An 18,654-nucleotide genomic window follows, 5' to 3' on the forward strand; every position below is an offset into this window, starting at 1 on the left:
TGAAATATTTGAGGGAATGGACAGAGAGCAGTTGGCTATTTTTGAACTAGCATCACTGTATCAAAGTGTTGAATGTAAACACAGTCATCAGGAGGACTCCACCCAATGCCACACTTGGCTATCAGATCCAGGATGGCAGAAAATTAGAAATTACTGATTAAACCACTTTAGGTAAGGTGTTTCCCAGAAAAGTATGATGAGTGAAAAATTACTGAGGACAAAGACAGTACAAAGAGTGTTCTGGGCTTTGAAAAACATTCAAGAGAAGGGAAATCACTGATAGAGAAAATGCTTCAACAAAGACAAGACATTTTAACTGTAGAAGAGAGGGCATGTGGCACTTAGTTACGCAAAAGCATGAAAACAGGGATGATGCCGGCAGTAAAACAGCAATAGGTAAGGTTATTCTTTGCATAGCTACAAAAGACAATTTTTAAACAAGAGAATCCTTCATTAGAGGATTATTTGAGTAAACTTAAAACAGTCCTTATAGGGAATTTGTGAAAATGACATCTTAAGAGAATGTAATGGTGCAATAAATGACAACAAGTGAAAAAAGGTTCTTTTATTTCTCAGTGTTTCTCCACTGTCAATACTGTCCTTTTGCTGCAACATGTTGCAAAAAACTCTCTGCCTTTTCCATTTTAAACAGCTACAATATTTACAGGCTGTTTCCAATAACACACGCAGACACATACACACTCACAGACACGCAGGTACATATATCCCTATCCCTGGCAAGGTAACCTTTTGCTGGTAGAGGCAATACATATTTTCATTGTCCATTAAAAACCAAAGCCATCCTCTCATTTATGCTCTACTCCCCTCTCCATTTCCTAACCAGCAGCTATTGTCAGGCTTTCAAGGGCATCTGTGTAAGAAGTTACATATCCAGCTATTTGATTGCCATCTTTCAAAGTTGTGGCCTAAGTGTACTGGGCTTATCTATTCAAACTGTACATACCAGAAGTCATAAAAATTGCTCATATTCAAATGTTCATGACCAAGTGATAGAGGTACACTCCCAAAATCTTTTGGGGCAGCCATCTTAATCACCTTTTTAGAAATATGCATATCATGCTGGGGTGAAACAAGTCACATGCTTTACCTTCCACCAAGGTGTTATGTACCCACTTTTTTACTAAGGCACCAGGAATTACCAGTATAATTTCTGAAAGAGTCCAGCGCCACTGAATGTACTGCATTAGAATACCAAATAGCAAGCCAGACAAGAAAAGAATACATGCCTATATAATAGGTATAAAATTCCTTAATAAAATTAAGTACATAAAACCTGTGGTGGTACAACCCCAAATCCAATATAAGTTGAATAATATTGTTAATGGTAAGAAATGCAATTTATCCAGCTCCATTTTGTGAATTGAGAGTTCTGTAATTGAGAAAGGTCTCTAAAGCAGTGTCTTTCTTATTTACACTCCTAGGTTGCATGGTGGTGTATGCATTATCAGAGAAGGCTGAATCAATCATAAGGCATCTCTCCCCCCCTTGCCCAAATCCAAACAAAGCTTTATAGCCTCTTGCCAAAGGCATAGACCTGTGCCATGTCTTCATCTCACCAGTCATCCAGGCTTCTCAAAGAGTTCTTCAGTTCCCAAAGGAACCATGGGATGAGGAATGACTGGTGATGACTTGACTGGAAAACTGACATCACCACTCAGAAACATGCCAGATGTCCCATGCAAAGTGGCTGTAGGACCACTCAGCCTACATGGAATTACCTCAAGAAATAATCATCATCATCATCTTCCCCAAACTCTGAAACCATTTCACACATGCTGGATCATGAGAGATATCCCCAGAATCCAGCACTAGTATCATCCGCTGCACGTAGCACAGAAGTCTAGGTGTCATCAGTGGTGCCACATACACAGTTCTAGGTTTTTAGTTTTTTTAATCAGAACATTTTAAAAGATTTCACAGAGAAGTGAAATGAGAAAAGGTTTTAAAACATCATGTAGTAGCCATTTTTACTAATGACATTATCTGCTTAATGGGGTTTTCAAGCCCTTTTCTGCAACTGAATGTTTTAGGGAGAAGTCCTTACATATGTACACATAGATACAATGTCCAAAGAAATCTGAGAAAGAAAATAGATTGGAGTCTACCTGGAAGCTACAACAGTAGGGCTTAAATGGAATGTTCTTATGGCAAGAGAATATCACAATGCAAGGGGGGACAGAGTAAAAGCAAACATCTGTGAGGGTTTTCATAAAAGTCTAGAAAGATCTAAAAAATTCTGCTCTATGGTAAGGTTCAATTTGGACTGACAGGACTAATTTGAAAACACCCATCTTTTCCATCCTTACAACAGGAGAAAAATATTACACATCAAGACAAAGGCCAAGAAAATAAAACAAAAGATGAAATAACTTTCATCTAGAACAGAGGTTTCCACAGATAGGTCTATCCTGTAGGGAGGTGTGCCTACATGGCCAAGAAGGCCAATGGTATCCTGGCCTGTGTGGCCAGCAGGACCAGGGTTGAGATCATCCCCCTATACTCAGGAAGATTAGGTCCACCCTGAGTGCTGTGTCCTGTTCTGGGCTCCCCAATTTAGGAAGGACATTGAGATGCTGAAATGCATCCAGACAAGAGCAACAAAGCTGGTGAAGGGTCTGGAATACAAATCCTAGGAGGCTGAGGGAGCTGGGGTTGTGCAGCCTGGAGAAGAGCAGGTGCAGGGGAAACCCTACCACTCTAAACTCCCTGAAAGGAGGGTGTAGCCAGGTGGGGATTGATCTCTTCTCCCAGGTAACCAGTGCCAGGACAAGAAGACCCAGTCTTAAGCTGTGCCAGGGGAGGTTTAGGCTGGGCATTAGAAAGAAATTCTTCACAGAAAGAGTGATTGGGCATTGCAATGGGCTGCCCAGGGAGGTGGTGGAGTCACCATCCCTGGAGGTATTTAAAAGACTGGATGTGGCACTTCGTACGTACCATGGTCTAACAGTTGACAAAGTGGTGTTCAGTTATAGGTTGGACTCTATGACCTCAAAGGTCATTTTCAACCTAGTTAATTCTGTGTGATTCTGCGTTAGAAAAAAAAACATTTTTGTGTCACTTGTACAGTGACACAAAAGAAGAAAAACATTTGTGTCACTTGCACAGTAGAAACCAAAGATAAACTCTGTACAAACGAACATACAATTGTATGAATCTTAATGAGTTCAGGAAAATCTTTAGAGTTAATTTTCCAAAGCCTTATGGAAGAGTGAAATTTCAACTAGGTGGCTTCTGTTGAGCAGATCTGGAATAGGTACGAGCACTATGTGAATGGCTTCACAAAAGATGTTAGCTGAGTACCTGAAAGGAAATGTTAACCTGTTAGCTGTGCACATTAAAATCCATCTCCTGAAATCAACATACCAAAAGTCTTATGTTTTATAAAAAATAGAAATATTCATTAATTCTCTTTGCCTTTAAAAAAAGTCTCTTTCTTTCCCTATCTGCTGTTTGCCCATCTAATTCCAGGCAGATACACATATGCACTAAAATTTCCACATTAACAAGCTATTAATTCCTATCACATCTTTTACCAGCAATGGACATTGTCCGTACCTTACCCCAAAGAGAGTGAGAGATTGTTCAGTCAGGGTTAACATAATGAAAGTTTTTTCAGTCAGCTTTAAAAAAAAAAACAAAGCAAAAAAATCTAACCTATATATTTTGGTTTTCAGTCATTTGTTTACCTCAAGGCTTCAGTCCAAGGGAAAAAAAAACCAACCCTGTGCAACTAAGGTCAAACAGGCTTCTCCCTTTTAAATGAAGCAATGTTCCTAGTGATACAGAAAACCTGTATTAATTATTTAAAGGTATCAATTAATTAAAAGTATTTACCTGAAGGGAAGGACTTAGAATAAAATCTTCACTAAAAGGCCTTCAATTCAAAACATACACATTTTCTTTGATCCTGATAGCAGCATTACCAGACCGCTACAGAAGTTTCATCTTCTGTAGTACATTTTCATATATGCAGGAGATTAATTCAACTACTCTATAATGTGATACATATGATAAGTAATTTTGCTGTTCCACATAGTTTCAAGGGTGGCAGATCTGTGCATTTATACCATGATTAAATGCGACCATGTATGAATAAAGAGAAAAGCAATAAGCAACTTTAAGATACACAGCACTTCGAGGACAAGTTTGCATGGTCTACGATGCAAGCAAGGTCCCAGTATCATTCACTGGGAACAGTAGCTGGAATTGAGTAGCTAACCAGGCACACAGACTTACCCTTTCATGGCCAGATGGCATACAGTGACTTGAGCTGGAATACCAGTGTTTCTTAGGTAGCCATTTCTTCCTTTTTTCTTATGCCATGTGATTTCACTCTTGCATTAGGTACATAATGGACAATGTCTCTCTGATGTCAGAGAATTAATTATAATAACCTCTGTGGTATATCAGAAATCTCTTCTAATTACAACACAAATAAAGAAGTGGAGGTGACTGGGAAGAAGATGGCTGCTCCCAAAAGCTAGAACTGTATGCAAATTCCCCACAGAGTCCTATATAATTACAGGTCAGAAACAGGAAACAATCACAACAGGTACATTTCTTTCTTACGGATTAAGAAAAGTGAGTCATAGGAACTGCAAGTCAAGAACAAACCAGTTTCCCTCTCACACTCCCATGATAGTTCTGAGTTACTTGTTTCCCTGAATACACACTTTTAAAAAAATACAATAAAACCTAAGATATGTAACACAAGAATAATTCAACTTCACAGTTATAAATACTCAAATTACACTTACATAGAATATATAATCACAGAAAATAAAATTCAAGTCATAGAAAAGAATGAAGACTAAAGGGAAAGAAAAGGCAAGGTGGTATAAGTGATACAAGTTTAGGGCTGTGCCTTCTATAAAAGATCATTGAAAGCAGAAGTCAAGTTTTATTGGGTTCTTTTTTCATTTTGTTTGGGAAGTTGTTGCTGTTTTTTTTTTTTTTTTAAATTTGATAGAATCAAAAAAAACCTTCAAGCATCTGTGAAGTAATCATGGACCTGCACCTTCCACTACAAAACTAAAACCACTGTGTTTGCCAGAAAAGAGCCAATGAAACAACACAGCCAGCGCTGGGAGTAAAGAAGCAAAGTAGCCATGGCTAGTGAAGGGAAGACAGATGGAAAGTCATATTGGGGCCCTCTTTCAAGCTAGATGTGTTGTACAGGCTTGAGGTACCACTGCCACCACAATAAAGTCTGATGTAGCACAGGGATACTCAGGTGCTTTTCTACGCATTTGTTATTTTACCATTTATTGTGAAGAGAATGCAGCAAATGCACTTGTACGAAATACAGAACATAGAACCAAACCCATGGCACAGCCCTTACCATCAACATGTATATGGAGAGGGAGGGGATTAATCCCAAAGGCAATTTAAATAATGGTATTTTATATACTTATATTTATATATATAAATAAATGTTCTCAGCAATCTCAGGGTTGTTTTTAGTGCATTGCTGTAAAAAAATTAGTGCAGTTCTCATTAATGTTTAGCTCATAAGGAATAAGAATCTATACATCTGTTCAGTCTCTTCTTGCCACACCCGAAACCCTTACACTGTTTCACCAAGCTGAAGGTTTGTAGTCAATTTCATTAAAATAAGGTGGATGAATTCCACACACTCTGTGACAAGACATGGCAATTTTTGGCAAAACAATTAGAAAAATATGAGGTGCTCTGATCTTAGAACTGAAAAGTTTGTTGATTTAAAGCATTACGCAATGCATAACAAAATTTATAAACAAAAGATATGTCTCAACAAATCTATCCTTCATGCAAGTGTTTCTTCAGCAGCTAACAACTTAAAAAAATTTCTTACACTTGTTTATTTGGGGGAAGGGACTTAGACAAATCTGTGTTTCAAGTCCTTTCCTACAACCGGACCAAAGTTTCATGTCCTGGGAGCTGCTTCTTCTGGACCCCTCTCTCTTCTGAATCGTTGGAGAAGGGGAAGTTTCAGTCTCAAAGAGATTTACACTTCAGCCCCAAGTTCAAGGACTCCAGTTTCAACAACAGCAACATATTTATCTTCAATTTGAACCAGCAGGATGGTTTTATCTATATGTGACCGACTACTTGGATCTCTGCTGCAAGGCACCCAGCGGTGAATCACCTGGAGGAAAAAAAAACCAAAGTATAATAAACTGTAAGCTCCACAGGGAGAGCTGTCATATCAAAGTTGTGGCTTATGATAACTCAAGACCTTTACAGGGCCAAAGCAGAAAAAATATAGGTGCTATATGACTTAGCTGCACATTTTTCAATGACAGCATACCCATAGATAAGCTGCACATTGAAGTCTTGCTGAAGGTCTGCTTCTTAAAATCACAGTTAGATCTTTTACAACCATGAGAGCAGCCAGTCTGATTTAGATTTGAGTAGGAACAACTTGACCCAAATCAAAACCAAACAGTTCATCCAAAGGGAGTAGCGACTATAAAAAGGACACACAGAGATTTGGGATATTTTGATGCTCAGTTTGTCTTAGAACACCTCGGTGCTGTGCAGCGCAGAACCACAGTTCACCAGGAGTCAGGTGTAGACTACTGTCTCTTGCAAGTTAAAGCTCTTGCCAGGATTTTGTTACCTATGCACTGTGAATTCAAGGTTGACTTCTAAACCAAGTTATTAAAAGATAATTTTAAATTAAAAATATTACAAAGAAGAAGGGGTTCAGAAACAGTGCTACAAATTATTGTATCATACTTCCTTGGATCTACAGAACTCAAGTACTTTGATCTGCTACTTCCATGGATCTTGCCTGATATTGACTGACAGAAGGTCCCTTTTTTATACTTGTATGTCTCTATTTATCTGCCTCCTTAAAAACACACCTTTAACTTCTGGGTGCCCCAAAGGAACCATAAGGATGCTCCATTAACCTGGTTATAAGTGTCATCAGCTTTATAGAAATAGAATTATTTCAAATTTCCCACTTGTGGGAAAAGAACCCTTAATTCAAGACAAAGTAAGTAAAAAAGCAAGTAAAACTAATTTTTACAAATTCCACAGCAGTAAAGTTTTCAAGAGTCCTAAAGATATAAAGGGGAAAAAATGACAGAAAACCACAGTCTTCCAAAATCAAATCCAAGAGACTCACTTATTTTTCATTATACACAGCTGGCAATTTCTCTTAACACTGGGTGAAGGACATTTAGCTTTGTCCATTGCATGAGATCTATGCTGCATAGATACAGGGCAAGCAGTTCAGCCAGGGAAGCACAGCATCTTTAGCTCCTCTGATGCAACAGTGATATTTAAGTGTCCATTCAAGTCTGACTTCAAAGAGTGTCCATATAATTTTTATGCTGCTGTATGGAATGAGAACAGGAATATCCTGTACCCAGACACAATAAGAAGTGTTCCAATGAAGTCCCAAGTGCTACATACTTGTTGTCCAATTTAACACTGGTGCCTTTGAGATTACTACAGACGTCAATATCATGGCTCCTTAAAAGCTGTGTATCTGCAAAAAGTTGTACACAGATTAAAACTCATCACTGCCATACTGCCACACTCAGTTTTACCATCTCTTCTATAATGACTGGCATTTATTTGGTACATGCAAAATGTTGTCACCAGGTAGTCAAGAGGTGGTAAGAATCTCTTGGAGGAAAAGGGCTCTTCTACACCCCAGTATCATGTACCATAGAAAGATAATGCTGGGCATACCCTCTCAAAACCAGGAAAAAATAGTTACATTCCAAAGAGGACTGGTAAATGTAATTTCTTGGAAGAAACCTTATAATGTCTTTCTGCCTTATACACACATTGCACTGCATACTTAGCAAGATAAACTAGATTAGGAAAAATGCTTTTTTCTACGTAGCAGCAAAGTTTTAAACTACTGAGTGCTGAACTTCATACTGAGAGCAGACATAAGGTAAACTGATTAATGAGCAGCAACTCAGCAGGTAAGAATAATTTCTGTCTCTTTGCAGGAAGGACCAAAGTCACAGGACGAGAAAAGGAAGATTGTCCTAAGAGCTTTACTGATACTAGTATGTTTAACCACAGGCAGCTGAAGCAGGCAGTGTCATCAAGTTAAATACTTTCCTCCTAATCATACACAGGATAATCTAGTGCTTTCCTTCCTTTCTTGTTAGGTTAAAAGATGCTCTTCTAAAAGCACCTGCCTATATGCTGTACCAAAAATAGATGAGAAGCATTCAGAACAACAGCTTACTCTGACCTTTAAATCCTCTTGTTTTAATCCTTCTGTAGCATCAATCACTGTACATGTACATGCAGCATGCTGCAATTCCCAAAAGACACTCACAAACTCCTGAAAAAAATTGTCCAGTGACACCAGGCAAGAGGACATGTTTCATATGTAACCCTTTACATTCACCATCTTTACCACATTCTTGATCTGCATCAGTATGTCTAAACCCAAGATAACTGAGGATATTTACAACAGCATTCTACTAACAAGTGTTACCTACAATGTAACACTACTGTCCTAAGAGTGGACTGTCAACTCTGTTCGTGCCATTTCTTACCTGAAGTTTGCACATATATCCACAGTGATGTGGTCTTTCAAATGGCAAAATCTATCCCTAAAAGTAATTTATAAATAATGCCTCCAACTGAGGTAAGCAGTCAAAGAAATTTGTTCAAAACTGATCTATTCCAAATGAAAATACAGTTGTATTGAAGAATAATTGCAGACCCACGTCAGTGACCCTTCCCTCTATCTCTAAGAGAATACTAGAGCATCTTTACAGACATCAAGTTCTTGGGAAAAAAAAAGTACATCACAGTAAAAATCAAAAGGTTTCAAAGACCACACTGGGTTTTTGCTCATAAAAGGAGCCTAAATTGGGAGATAAGTTTTCTAGCCAATGCAGTGAATTTTTGTAAACTGCAGATGTAACATCCATACAGAAAAGAGAGACACAATTTCAAGTCATGGGCTTTCACAAGTTTTAGTTAGAACAGCTTTCCCTCTTAAAGGAAAGTAAACACCTACCATGTATCTATATTACATAATAAAGTGACATCTAAAGACTATCTTATTTAGGAACAACTAATAAAAGGAACTAATAAAACAACTAATAAAAGAAACAACTAATAAAAGCACGTGGAAACATAAGAACATAAGCTCTCTTTTGATCAGAATAATTTAAAATCAAATACTGTTAATCTTTCAATTAAGGACTTGCTAGTAAATTTGTTCAGGGATTGACAGTTTAAAGAAAGGAAAATGAATGCTGGATGAATGAGAGCAATGCCTGAGAGACCATGACAAGCTGAAAGAAGGCAAGGAAGGAGTGGTGGCTTACAACATTTGAAACATCATCCTACATCTTCTCTACAGAGTTGCAGAAATAGCTCTCTGCCTGAAATTAGGACTCTAGACCTGCTCTTCCAGCAACAGAGACTTTGAGGACAGCTGCTCACCTAACTTATCTACTACATTGATCTTTTCATTAACAGAAATAAAGGCAGACTGCCACAGAATCAAGACACTGCCTTTTTTAAGGTTAGCTTGCCAACTTCCAAGCAAAACTTACATGGCCTTCCATGCCTTCCTGAGGACTCCAGTCTTTCCAGCTGTTTCTTCCAGCTTTTAGCCGTATCACCTCATCTGGCCACTGCAGCTCTTTCCTTTTTGACACGTTGATCCCTTCCAGTACTTGACTGGGATCCATTAACTATAAGTAGGAATTGAGTTTTGACTGTTAGTTCAGCTAAAATTTAAAAGAAACAGATAAACTGTAACCTTTTGCATAATTCCAGATAATTGACTTTAACCCACTGAAATTGATTTCTGACAAATTTCAAGGTTGGAAACTTGAGCTCCAGGCTCTCCAAGCCCAAAGAGCACTGAATTTGGAAATGATGCTGTGGTTTCAGACACCAGTGAATAAGGTGAATATGCCAGTTCACTGAAGCAACAGCTCTGGTTCCATTCCCCACCTCATTCAGTTATACTAGCTCATGGCAGGACTGGGGAGCTGGCACAACAAAAGCATTGGCAGCACACAGTCTAGTAACAGGGAAAAGTTAAGTGATGATGAGCTGTTACGATAGGTTCATTACTTCTTACAGAATATCTTAAGAAACTTGGGGAATTAATTGTTAGGCAGGAGAAGTATTTATCTACTAGCATGGTTAGTTGAGACCCACTCCATGTTTTGAAGTAAACTGGCCTTTCCACATGGCAAGCAGGAGAAAACTCCTGAAAAATTCTTCCTATTTAAGGACAGAGAGAACTCCATAATGTCCACTATCCAAGGGCACATATCCACTTTATCCTCCTCACACAGAGGATTAGCAAGCAGCTTCATAAAAAGGGCGCTTGCCTGCAAACAAAAGCTATTAAGCACAGACCTGAAAAATTAACTTTGCCCACTATGACGCAATTTACGAAAGATTACTTAAACTGAGGTGGTAACAGCAATGAAATCATGTTTATTATGATCTAACCTCTTGAAAAGGTTAGATCATAATAAACTTCTTGAGGTTTCCGGCAAGTATAATGCCAAAGACATGTACGTGGGGCTAATAAGAGCTAAGAAAGAATGCAAGAATAAACATTCCTGGATTTTCACAAAACAAGTAAGGCTGCCATGATTAACTTAGTCAATAGTGAATTGTTTGCTGCTCAGTAAACCCTGAAGTGGGTATAACCAAAGAATAAATACATATGAAAGTGAAAGCAGGTATTTTACACTTACTTTTGCAGAAAATCTACTTGGCTTCAAAGAAAAAAAGCTTTCTATCCTGCAAATGAAGCTGTTTACCTTTCATACATTACAGCAAGTAAAGCTAAACTAAATATGAAGTGGAACTGAGTTCCAGTGACATTCTCAGAGCTGCACTACAGCAAAAAAAAAAAAAAAAACAAAAAAACAACAAAAAAAAAAAAAAAAAAAAAAAAAAAAAAAAAAAAAAAAAAAATAAACAAGGAACATACAGGAAGGCTGCTTGTCCAGAACACCTTTTCTTTACATTAATTCTCCAAACATAACTGCACAGAAACTGTATACCAGATATTCTAGAACGTGTATTTGTAAGTAGCGATTTCAACAACATATAAAGGAAGAACTAACAAAAGCACGTGGAAACGTAAGTGAACTTTTTCTTCTAGACTATTCACCTGGATTCTGTAAATAACGTCATCCTTTTTGGCTTGCATTTGGTTTGCAGGGCTTGCACTGCCACCTGACTGAGTTTCAGCTGCATTACTCCCTCCTTCTGTCCCTAGAAAGCCCACAAGGGCATGCTGTTTACAGGCTGGGATGCTTTGGCTGGAGCTGCTAGAAGAGGGCAGTCCATGCTGCACGCTGACCCCAGTCTGGCCAGTAGGTTCCATTTGGTTGACCATAGACAGGCGGGACTGGATGGATGAGGGGAGGTTGCGAAGGGATATCTGACTGGTGGAAGAGCGCCGGCAAGGCACAAAGCCCGCTGTGGATGTGCGAAGAGATGAATGACGGCTGCCGTAGCAGTAGGATGAATGGCTAGCGACTGAGGCACGGGCAGGGGAATGTCTGACAAGGCTGGACTGCACAGAGTGGGAGCTGTGACTGGTGCCTAAAAGTAAAAGATACACAATCAGGAAAGTTTGATAAAGCCTCCCAGACACAACAGATTGCCAACACAAATGTTTAGTGCACAGATATACAAAACTGATTGTCTAACCAACATCATCTGAAACAGATGTACTGCAGAAGATCTCTGCTGCATCTCACATAGCAGTATATTTCAATACATTCCATTCAGCTTATCTCAGAATTTCATATTCTGTTCAATTCACAATCCCTATCAGACAAGTACCTTGAAAAATGTCTTGCACTTTCTGCATGAACAATTTCTTACTAAACATTAGCACTTCAGTTTACCATACTTGAGGCAATAAGAAAGGTAGATGCCCATGTTTTAAAATAATATCCTTGATCACACATTCAAAGTCTGGGTCAAAAAATTCATTAGAACAAAGCTATTTTAAAACGAGTTCAAATTTAATACATTTGAAGCTATAAACAAATTGCAGTTTATGAGCATTGGTGTAATTTTCTCCTATACTTATTTGCAGATAACTCTCCTCAGCTGATAGATCTAATTATGTTCATACAAATCCATACATCTGTATTTTCTTTGTGAGTAAAGGCAATGTTTGAAAGACTTTCTCAGCTTTAGTGTTTGTCACCTCCTTAACTAGAGTTCACTATGGACCCTTGGATAGATTCAGTTAGAATACTGTGCAAATAAGAAAACTTGTTTCACTGTATAAATAAGAAATATAAACATTCCCAAAAAATGATGAGTTCAGCATTTGCAAACAACAGAAGTGAAATATCCAGTCTGTAGAAACCTGTTTTAAAAAGTTATTTAATCTACTTGTCAGCACAACTATATCCCTGTTTATCAGATCTGTCTGGGAACCTTGTATTGCATAAAACAGTACTGTAGTTTGAGATGAATCCAGCAGCTCTTAGCACGACATAAAATCACATCACTTTAGTTTGCTTTTTCTTTTAACTTAGGCCAAAGAGCTGAAAGGCCTGTTCTAGCTATAGGACCGAATTTGTATGAAGTTGTCTCTTTGTTTCAACTTTACCCAGAGTGGAGGGATGAGCTGGTGGATGAGCTGCAGGAAAAGTTGTGGGATGAGCTGCCACAGGAGGGTGCTGTACTGCTCCAGGTCCCTGCCCTGCAGTTGCATTCCCTCCTCCTTGTGACATGCTGCTCTGTGACTCATTGATAGTTGCATTGTTACTTGTGCAAGAAGCTCCACCTCCAGCATCTGAATCTTCAATATTTCCACCACTATTGCAGCCAGCTCCACAGCCTTTCCTTAGTCTGGAAACACAATGCAAGTGATACATTAATGCACACCTCCTAATCATTAGTATTCTAAGAAATGCTTCATGACACGCAAAAGGATCAGCACAATCCACAGCATTTCCTAAAATCAGTTAAAACCTGACTTTATTTTCTCAGAATATGCTTTGCAAATATATTTTGCAAAGCAAAATTGCAAAAAATTGCAGTCTCTTAGAAAGTCTCTGCTTTCTAAGAGACTGCAATTTTTTTCATGACAGCTATTCAGTAACCTTATTTATGACAAGTCAAGTGCTCATATAAATTAGCTTTTTAAAAATGATTCCACCTCTGAAATACAATACAGTGATAAAATTCCAACTCAAATGCTCATAGAACATCCTGGTTATTTTGGAACAATTTAATAAAACTTATGCTACTTAACACACTAGTCATGTGTAACTGTTACACTGCAAAAATCTTTGTCTACACAGATTAGCAAGGAAAATGTTTCCTGGATTTTTAATGTATTTGGTTTCTGTTACCTTCAGTAAAGCACTCACAATTGTTTGAAGCACATGCTGAACACTCAGACAGTAGGTTAGCCATCATTTTCCAGCAGACATAACCACAGTTTTTTCACCACATTGTTTACACTAATAAACTTCAAATGGACACAAACACCACAGCACATTTCCTCCTCCCTTCAATTCCTACTTTCATTTTTCTTTTCTGTCACACTCAAGTACACTGAGCACTCCTTTCCAATTTTTTTGTCCCAGGACACAGAATCCTGAAGCATAAACCTTGGATTCAAATACTGCTGTGTGTCATGCTTTCACTTGTTATTCTGTCAAGTTGGACAAGCTGATGGCAATAGGAGACAAATACCACAGACTGCAGTAAATGTGGCATTTTTGGCACTCTGGGTGAAGCAGCATGTTCTGTTCTGATATGCTGCAGATGGCCAAGATAAATACAACCATCAGAACAGCTACAGGACTGTTCAGACCACAGCACAAGCTCCTGGAACTACTAAGAACCGGGATGCACATTTCTGAATGGCACACAGCTCCCACTGTTGCTTTTGGAGCCAGTCATAGAGGGCCAGAAGTGCAGTAAAAGTTCTCATAGCCTATAAAACACAGCACAGCAAGAGTTTGTATTGGATTACCCAGGGGTCATGTGGGGAAACAATTATATCATTCCAGTTACTTCTTCTAGCACTAACATACAGCATTATGTAACATATAAGCACTTGTGAGATTTTGAACAACAGCTAAAGCTTGCATAACTATAGATGAGCATGCTTTAAAGCATTAACATAGGCACTCTCATGCTAAGTATCTGCCAGACAGGAATCCTACCAAACAGTCCCGATTCTGTAAAGATGGTATTAGAGACTGCAAAAGCCATCATACTGAAAAAACACAGTACAGAATTTGCATTGTGTCTCATTATCAGACCTAACATTATATCTGAAGTTGCAGTTCATGCATCTAGACTTTATCTTCTTGTCTCTGAGCTCTCATTTACATAGTTTGTGGTATATTACTCAGCCTTGGAGATTAATCCTGTACCAAAGCAGTTGCCATATGTTACTGATGTGCCTAAAATAAGAGTCAAGTTTTATTTATTTTAATGTGACTGAATATTATAAATTATGCTGTGTTGGGCCTGTGCAAGACTAGTTAATGGAATGAGAGCATGAACACACACTAATGAGAACCCCTTTCCTCAGTTCACCTGTGCCACGTAGACACTATGAAGTTTCTGATGTTTCCTAAACTGATGGCTCCCCCAAGAATGTCCTTTAGCTGTTCATGACTATCTGAATAGGAAGTAGTCAAAGGTGAGACATAGATTGGGTATCCAATTGGCTGGTCACAAGAAGAGTTGATCATGTTCCTCAGAGCTTGTTTAGCATTTTGGATACTTCCTCTTTCTGGATTACGATTACGCAGGAAGACAAGCTCCTGCTGTTGTCCTGCCCACAGGCCACGTACACACTCCTTATTGACCTGCAAAAGCCAAGAAGAGAGGCTGTGTCAGAAAGCGAAGCAATGAGAGCATGTGGTGACTGCTGTGTTATACCAAAGCCTTTGTGAGCACATGCAGTATTGCACTGCAGGACTGCCAGCATTCGCATGCAGTTCTTTTACAGGCTGAACCTAGGGGCACAGGCTGCAACAGTGAGCATAAACAAATTTAAGAATGGGATGAGAAATAAGTGAGAGGGAACTGATTTTCTGATACAATACTTGCACTGTATGAGAAGAACCAGCCCTATTAATAACAAAACAGTAAAGATTTCAGTTGAGGCAGCAGTTTGGTATAGTTATTAAAATACACCTCAGCTTGCTGTCACACTGTGAAACGTACACAAAGCTTACCTTAATGACCCTGAAACTGAGATAGCGCTTATTGAGCATAATGATTTTATATTCATTGGTGCCATCGTCCATCACGTGGCGCAGAGCAAGAAGGGACGGAGAATTGGAAAGAACTGCACTTCGCCAAGCAGGGTCCCCTTCATGTGCTATAACTAGATTTTCTTCATGAGTTGTTATAGCTTCATAAAGGACAGAAGGATCATCGTATTCATCTGGAGAAGTGAAGTGATCCTGTTTCCAATAATACATGTTCATTGAATTATGATTAACATTTCAGATGTAACTACATATAAAAATAGAACATTTCACACCTCAAACTTTTAAAATGATCAGTGCATAACACAAAGTTAGCCACAACCAGTATCAAATACCTATTTAAGAACACTGTTAAAGATGACTTATTTTACAACAGATTGGTTCTGTTTGCTTGTATTTGCTTAAACTTAAAACCAAAATGATTAGAAGGACCTGCCTATCACTGATTCAAGTAAATTTCTATTTATACTGCTGGCAGAAGCTTTTTCGTTTTAGCTTCTCTTCTTATTCATAAACTTCCAACTGTAAAACGCGCTTAAGTAAAGCACTGATTATTCACTGAGACTGTACTATATGAAAATAGCAATAAGAAGAAAAACAATATTTACTATTAAAAAGTTCACATTAATGCTTGAGGACAAACTTCTTCAGCATCAAGACAACTTACATTACTATAAAGACAACTTACATTACTGCCAAATAATGTAGTCAAATAAAAATAGTCAAATAAAAACTAAAACACAAAGCAAACAAAACACAAAACCTGCAAGTTTAATTCAGTATTGAGTAACATTACTTTCTGGCTAAAGAAGCATTGTGGTTAATAGCTGAATTTCCACACTGACTGAAGCCTGGGTATGCTGATGCACTGCAAGTGAATTAAATCATTTTTCACAGATTAACAGAATAATGTTCAGAACTTTTATTTTTTCACTGTTACTGTGACCTGTTTTTCTCTGTCTCTTCATTCTTTGACTTCAATCAAAGCCATTTTGCACAGCAACCCTCTGAGAACACTTAGAGAGTTGTTGCAGTGGTACCTCTGCTGGTTTCAACAACAATCTGGTAATTATTCTGCTTTGCTGTATGTACTCCTATCACACACCTTCTCCTAGATTCAGAAAGTTTGTATTACATGAATAAGTTAATTCAATCACTGCTAGTTTTGGGACGCTCCAGACTGCAATGGAGGCAAAAAAAAGAAACCTTTATTGTTAATTTTTAAACTGCAACCAAGATTTGTTTACTTATTATGATTTTCAAGCAATCTATTCTTCCTGAGTACCAACACTCTCCCCCCTTACAGAGTGCTTATCACTAAGTATATGTTTTCTTGTACTTGCCGAGTTAATACGTGCACTGGTCAGAATTTGAGAATCTTTACACACACTTCACTACAAAGACAAATTCTAATTTCAGCTTATGGAAAAGCAACCTTCTCATTCTCACCTGAAACTTGTGATTACAACACTTCAAAGTTAAAAGAACAAGAAAAAAAACTCCCACTGGAGGAGAGGACTATGCAGCTTTGAACGCATAACCTTTTAAACCAATTACCTATGTGTAGGGAGGGAAGAGGGAAAATATCAGAGAAGCTGTTCATAAGGGAAATCGCTAGATAGGTATGAAACAGGGCTTGACATCTTCTCTGATCTACAGTTAATGTAATTTTCAAGCTCTGAGCATAAACAGCATTCCCTTTTCCTCTGTATCACCTTCCAAAAAAAGTTGTAATAAATCAAAGGACAAGACACAATAGTCCCTCGTTTTCAGTAGTCAATTTCTATCACAGTCCTTTTATTATCATCCTCTTTTTCCTTTCTCCCAGCCACTAATTTTTAAAAGAAAAAATGCACAAAATTGAAAAACTAGACACATTGTTCTGTGTAATCTCTCACTTGATGTAGCTTCAGTGACATCCGTATTCCAGGGACCACTACTTTCCTCAGTAATTCCATGTCAGCAAAGATCCATTCATCTCTAATTGAAGATATACGGAAGTCACCCTTAAATAGGGCATGCAGGCCATACAAGAAGGATTCCAGGTTACTGTTGAGGGGGAAAAAATGAAAACAACCCAGATATTAACAGAAGTACATATCCACAGTTATAACTGAAAAGAAACTACTGAGCTGCACAGAAAGACACGCAATTCTTCTCTACCACGGTAAGCTACAGGATAAGATGGGGAAAAAAATTGTGTGTAAAAAAATTTGGTACATCAGATGTCTACCTGCACTGAACAGGTAATGAACAAACTATACATGCAACAGACTATTTACATGGAATAAAGCAAACAAATATCATGAGGAGTGCCTGATTTAAAGAAACTGTTTTCAATTACTAAGCTAACTTAAGAGTGAAGAATCATACATGCTCTGATGAATCTTGCAAATCCATATATAAACAACCTTCAAGATGGCTAGAACTTAGAGGAATTAATCAACAGTTGCCCTGAAATTGAAGTAGAACAGGTTTTATAGTCAGCATCCAGCCGACCAATAGCTTCCACATCCAGTTATGCTTCTTTTCAAGCCATCACCTTGTGATTTCCTGAACCTTATAGCTGTATTTTGCATTTGCTTTCTAAAATTGAGGCTGTCAGTCTACAAGAAAATTGCCATATGACAACAGATTTGAGCTGAAGATTTGTACAAAACACAACTGTTTGCCACAGAGCCGCCTAAACTGTGATATTTACCACAACGATCTCATCTAACATCCACCAAGACATATCAGTTTTTCATTTTAAGAAACTTTCCTCTTTTCCCCCTAAATTCCATATACGACATCTAGTTGGTGCAGGAAATGGAGCTTACTTATAGATCTCAGACAGTTCTAAACTGGTTATAGCCAGTCCTTACCCATACCAGAACTCCCATCTTGAATTAGTTCAATAAAACAATACACTTAGCTGCAAGTCCTCCCACATTTGCTCTTCTATAGTTACATTTCAGTGGTTGTTGTAATGAAGTTACATAGCACATTTGCCCAGCTTAAGGCAAGACGGCATTAATTATCTATGTCTTCTATGAAAAGATACTAATCTAAAACCTAATCTAAGAACTCAGAGGATTTTGAGGATAGGAAACTTAGAGCAACAACATTTTGTTACCTAGACATATGATGTGAAGCTGTTCCCAATGCTCTCCGCCCCAGAACACACAGTCCATAACACAGTGTCACTAGGGGTGAGTCTTTACTTGAATCCAGTGGCTTGTAATAACAAAAGAAAAAATAAGTTAGGTGAATGGAAAAAAAGACATGGCCACTGAAAAGGAAGATTCTGCCAGATGAAGTAAAAAGACCCCAACACAGCAGTTCTCAAGTGTGTGTATGTACCTACCACAACAGTCATCTTAAAAAAACAATTCTGATTTAAAGTCTGAGCAAGAGTTTTACAAGTATTTAAGAATAT

The 18,654-nt window shown here is 38.1% G+C and overlaps 1 protein-coding gene across 11 annotated transcripts in view; it reads right to left on the reverse strand.

Moving 5' to 3' along the window:
* Positions 1-550: 550 nt before the first annotated feature.
* The window catches only part of PCNX1 (pecanex 1), an 89,523-nt gene continuing 71,419 nt past the window's right edge, over positions 551-18,654 (reverse strand). For 10 of the 11 annotated variants that reach the window (XM_036384620.2, XM_036384619.2, XM_036384616.2 and 7 more), the window contains 8 exons: positions 18,352-18,452; positions 17,135-17,285; positions 15,201-15,431; positions 14,554-14,828; positions 12,605-12,846; positions 11,141-11,577; positions 9,552-9,692; positions 551-6,148 (listed from right to left, as the gene is read on the reverse strand). In XM_036384620.2, the coding sequence (XP_036240513.1) occupies positions 6,008-6,148; positions 9,552-9,692; positions 11,141-11,577; positions 12,605-12,846; positions 14,554-14,828; positions 15,201-15,431; positions 17,135-17,285; positions 18,352-18,452 (1,719 nt within the window). In that variant the 3' untranslated portion in view covers positions 551-6,007. The remainder of the gene's footprint in view (positions 6,149-9,551; positions 9,693-11,140; positions 11,578-12,604; positions 12,847-14,553; positions 14,829-15,200; positions 15,432-17,134; positions 17,286-18,351; positions 18,453-18,654) is intronic. The other variant, XR_004980350.2, reaches the window with a different exon arrangement.

This window comes from Molothrus ater, chromosome 6, assembly GCF_012460135.2.
Source record: "Molothrus ater isolate BHLD 08-10-18 breed brown headed cowbird chromosome 6, BPBGC_Mater_1.1, whole genome shotgun sequence".
Classification (NCBI taxonomy): Eukaryota; Metazoa; Chordata; class Aves; order Passeriformes; family Icteridae; genus Molothrus; species Molothrus ater.